At 45.9% G+C, this 5,172-nt stretch overlaps 1 protein-coding gene across 1 annotated transcript; it reads left to right on the top strand.

Moving 5' to 3' along the window:
* The first annotated feature begins 3,357 nt into the window (after positions 1-3,357).
* On the top strand, positions 3,358-4,299 carry LOC137544854 (olfactory receptor 5AR1-like). The gene has a single exon (XM_068265946.1). It carries the CDS (start codon positions 3,358-3,360, stop codon positions 4,297-4,299), a length of 942 nt encoding a protein of 313 aa, XP_068122047.1.
* The last annotated feature ends 873 nt before the right edge of the window (positions 4,300-5,172 follow it).

Raw genomic sequence — 5,172 nt, 5'->3', positions numbered from 1 at the left:
GTCTTCTATTGACCATTTTATGCGCGCTACTTTTTCGGGGTTCCCAGTGCACGGGCCCCGTATGTGAGTTTCTTTTATCCTTGTTTTTAAATTGTTTTACTTGTTATGTAATAAAGACGGTTTACACTTAGATGTGCCGTACATCACTTACATGTCACTATCCTACTGGACTCCCCTTTGGCGAGTCTCTGCGACCTCAGGATATCTGCTATATTCCGGAGGAATTTGTGGTGTGCAACATCGCTGGTGAAACGACACCATTTGAAAGTTCTGCGGACCATCTATCAAACTCGTTTACAACCTTATAATGTGGGTTGTTGGAATCTGGTAAGCCTTGCTTCTTTACCTTTTTGTTCGAAGATCCTGTATACCAGAAAATGACGAAAGCTGTATTACTATAGACCTGCGCTGACTTTATATATTCATTGCTTGTGTGGACTTTTGGACATTGTCCTTCTCGGCTGCGGTCGCCTTCTGCCTTGGCGCTGACACTTGTTGTTTATTTTTGTAATAGTAGAATATTGGTAATTTTACTGATATTCTACTATTGTTTTACCTAACCTATCTCTCAAACGAACTCTCCTGTACCTACCCCTAACACAAACCTACCTCTACCTCCCTTACATATTCCTAACACTAACTCACTCTTCCTAGACTAACAATTTTTACGCCGAAGTGTGCTTTATCACTTACCCCTGCCGCTCGGCTGCTATCTACACCTTCCCTTTGCCGCTATTGTCTTCCAAGGTTCGACTATATCCTGCACCTCCAGTACCAAATTATACACTAAGCGCCACTATAAAAGTAATTAACATAACATACATTTTTTTTTAACAAAGACCTGTCATCTGCTTCTAGCTCTAACCAACTGAAACAAGGTCTTGGACCTTTAACTCGTTTCATCACTGATGCTTCCAGGAAGGTTATCTTCAACAAATGGATCTACCCATCGATCACCACAGTGTGGGATGTAAGGAACTAACACACCTGTTAAATCAAGGCAGACGGGGGCCCATATGCCCAATTAACTTGTTCTCCTGAGTTTTCTCCTAGGTGATATTTTCACAACTTGTCAATTAAATGTCATGTAGCCTTCCTGGCGGTATTGACGAGCCTGGCTCGTCCAGCAGAAACATGCTGAAAGCGGTATTGACGAGCTGAGCTTGTCAATACTGCAAGGGAGATTTCCTGTTTGTTTGCCCCGCCGGCTTCACTTTTCCCTCATCAGAGCGATTCCCCAGGATGGCTGGAAGCCTGACTACACGCTGCGGGTGGCGATCTGTGCTACCCCCAGCGTGCAGAACTAGCATCCAGCCACCCTGAGGAATCCCTGGGCAGCGGATCAGCGGGGCAGAGTTCTGCAGGGCTGGCGGGGCCTCCCCCTTCTATGCGGTGGGTGGAGGGGTCCCTTCTATGCGGCGGGGGGGTCCCGTTCTGTATGGGTATGTTGAACAGAGGCGCCAGCAGGATAAAAATTCATAAAAATTTTAAAATTGCTTGGAGGAAGTGGTGGGCTTGCCTCCCGAAAGCAGACAAGATGTCCTGTTTTTTTTATAAGTAAACACATTTATTATACGATACCCCAAACGGAAATGCAACGCGTTTCGCAGGTCAAGCCTGCTTCATCAGGCAAACAAGGGGTTAACAGGAGATCTGTAGTATCAGGAATAGCGCCTCAGAGTCCCGGGGGCGAAAGTCGGGGGCGAAAGTCCCGGGGGCGAAAGTCTCTGAGGCGCTATTCCTGATACTACAGATCTACTGTTAACCCCTTGTTTGCCTGATGAAGCGGGCTTGACCTGCGAAACGCGTTGCATTTCCGTTTGGGGTATCGTATAATAAATGTGTTTACTTATAAAAAAACAGGACATCTTGTCTGCTTTCGGGAGGCAAGCCCACCACTTCCTCCAAGCAATTTTAAAATTTTTATGAATTTTTATCCTGCTGGCGCCTCTGTTCAACATACATATACATTGCGTCCACTCCTGGTGGAGAGGAGTGCTACCCTCATTTCTCATTTCTACAAAGAGCGACTTCTTAGCCCTGAGTGAGGACAGGTTTAATCTCCTCACCTGCCTTTATAGTGGTTACCTGGACGGTAACCCATGTTTGTGAGTATAATTGTTCTCACTTTACCATTTTATCCTACAATCCTGACATACTACACTATATTGGGCTCTCGGTTTTCCTTTTTATTTTTACCGTTCTGTATGGGAGTTGTCCCCCTTCTGTGCGGGCTGGTAGCTGGGTGGTGGCTTCCCCTCTATGCGGTGGGCGGGTCCCTTCTGAACGGGCTGGTGGCCGGGCGGGGACTACCCCCTCTATGGGGGGAGTCCCCTTCTATGCGGGCGGGCTGTGGGTGGCCTCTCTCCCTTCCTCGTACGCCAGGGTGGTTAAACCACCAACAAGCAAGAAAATACTCAAATCAATTTTAATAGTACTGTTTCACCTATTTTTTGGGTGTTTTTTTTTTAACTGCAAAGTATTGAAATTTATTTTAAAGAGAATATGAAAAAAATATCTCAAGGAGAAGACACGGGAGAAAAGGTTAATGTTACATGGACCCTGGAAGCCATTCATACTAGCCTCTTTCACAAACAACAAGAAAAATGATCTGATGGAACATTTCAAGTACACGGGCTGGCATGGTACAGCCCAACTACATGGCTCACTAGGCAGACTGGAAATCATGCAAGGGAAACATGAGTTCCTTTGACTACTGGTTGTGACATACTAGAGCACGACTATGAGTTGAAGCAAAGTTGACTACAAGGGTGGGGAGGGATAGGGAGGGAGGAGAGGGGAAGTAGCTTACTGTTTAAAACTCTGTATACAATTCTTGTAATGTCCTTCTGAAGCAGGTATGTTGGACCTGAGAATTGCTGTTCAAATAGAAAAAGGCAAATTAAATATGTTTAAAAAATACATCTGCATTGTTTAACATACATCTGCATTGCCTACAGAGTAAAAGCGCAGGTGATGCAAATGTCTGTCCAGCACTCTCCTCCTTCAGGCTGTGTCCATTCATTTTCATCCTCACTGACCCTCTTCTCAGTGACCTGGTGCCATGTACATAGTCTTGTAACATGATCCCAGGTCACGGAGAAGAGGTAGGTTAGAAGAGTGTTACCCGCTGACTCACTTCAGGGGCCGCGGGGAGAACACTGTCAAGTGGGAGAGACCTAGACGGCCGTCAGCCGGCTCTGGGGCCCAGGCCAATTGAATGCAAGCACTAGCTTTGACTATCATTTGCTTATCATTCACCATTTTAGTTTGAATGGATATTTGCATTTCAGTTAATATGTTTTTTATGTTTCCCTTTTTTATTTTTTCTTTCTCTATAGGTACTCTGTCTATCCCATGGCTTTAAATAATCAGTCTGCTGTAAGTGAGTTTATATTCGTGGGCATCACCAGTGATCAGAACTTATCACACTTCCTTTTCATACTGTTTCTGCTCATATATCTTATTACTGTACTTGGCAACACTACAATCCTACTGAGCATCCTGATCATGAAGCGCTTACATACCCCAATGTATTTCTTTCTGAGTAATTTGTCCTTCTCTGATCTTTGCCTCTGCTCTACCGTGACTCCAAAAATGTTGCACGATTTATTTTCTGATAGGAAGGTCATCACTTTCATTGGTTGTCTACTGCAGCTATTTTTCTTTGCTACTTTTGCCACCATGGAAGGTTATATATTGTCTGCCATGGCCTATGATCGCTTTGTTGCAATATGTCACCCCCTGGTCTATGTAGTCATCATGAACAAGAAAGTATGTGCAATACTTATGTCTGTTGTATATGCTGGTGGATTCATCACTGCTGGGATTCATACAATTAGCACATTTAGTTTAACGTTCTGTGGCCCCAATATTATCAATCACTTCTACTGTGACATTCCTCCTCTGACAGCACTCTCTTGCTCAGATACATATATAAACCGAACCGTTATTTTTGGGATAGTTGCTACTTTGGGTCTGTTTTCGGTATCAGTAACCTTAGCTTCATATATGTACATCTTCTACACCATAATGAACATTCAGTCACTGGAAGGAAGATACAAAGCATTTTCTACATGTACTTCCCATCTGCTGTGTGTTTCCCTGTTTTATGGAACTGCTTTCTTCATGTATCTCCGCCCCGCTTCTAACTATTCCATAACCCACGGAAAGGTGGTGTCAATCTTCTACACCATGGTCATTCCAATGATAAACCCAATCATATACACCTTACGAAACAGAGACATTAAAGCTGCTGTGAGATTGTGTATTAACAAGTTATTATTATGTATAGTTTAGAATAAAACCAGGGGTCGAGTCCTGCGTGGCCGCGGGTGAACGGCGTCCACCCACTTTTTCTTCAGCGTGGACGCCGTTCACCCTGGCTTGTGTGGAGGGGAGCAGAGCAGAGAAGGAGAGCTATGGGGACAGCTGGGAAGGGCGGACATCTCCCCCCCCATCCCTCACCTTCGTTCTCCCCTTCCTGCCTCTCCCCTCCAGTGTTTTGAAGTGTCGGCCCGGGGGCGAAAGTGGGCGGAGACTTTCCGTGTTCCAGTCGCAAAGGACGCTTTGCTCTGTGTGCGGCTAGAAGACCAGACTAGCCGCACACAGAGCGGAGCGTCCCTTGCGACTGGAACGCGGTAAGTCTCCGCCCACTTTCGCCGCCGGGCCCGACACTTCAAAACACTGGAGGGGAGAGGCAGGAAGGGGAGCACGAAGGTGAGGGATGGGGGGGAGATGTCCGCCCATCCCCGCTGTCCCCATAGCTCTCCTTCTCTGCGCTGCTCCCCTCCTGCTGGGGGCACACCTGCCTACATATACTGAGCATATATACCCCTGCCTACATATACTGGGCACATATACCCCTGCCTACATATACTGGGCATATATACACCTAGCTACATATACTGGGCACATATACACCCTGCCTACATATACTGGGCACATATAACCCTGGCTACATATACTGGGCACATATACCCCCTGCCTACATATACTGGGCATATATACCCCTGGCTAAATATACTGGGCACATATACCCCTGGCTACATATACTGGGCACATATACCCCTGGCTACATATACTGGGCATATATACCCCTGGCTACATATACTGGGCACATATACCCCTGCCTACATATACTGGGCATATATACACCTAGCTACATATACT

Source organism: Hyperolius riggenbachi, chromosome 2 (genome assembly GCF_040937935.1).
Source record: "Hyperolius riggenbachi isolate aHypRig1 chromosome 2, aHypRig1.pri, whole genome shotgun sequence".
Lineage (NCBI taxonomy): Eukaryota > Metazoa > Chordata > Amphibia > Anura > Hyperoliidae > Hyperolius > Hyperolius riggenbachi.
Note: the sequence above shows the minus strand (reverse complement) of the source record. Positions and strands in the feature narration are given on the sequence as shown.

Coding starts and splice junctions, on each gene's coding strand:
- LOC137544854 (XM_068265946.1), top strand. CDS start 3,358: ATGGCTTTAAATAATCAGTCTGCTGTAAGTGAGTTTATATTCGTGGGC.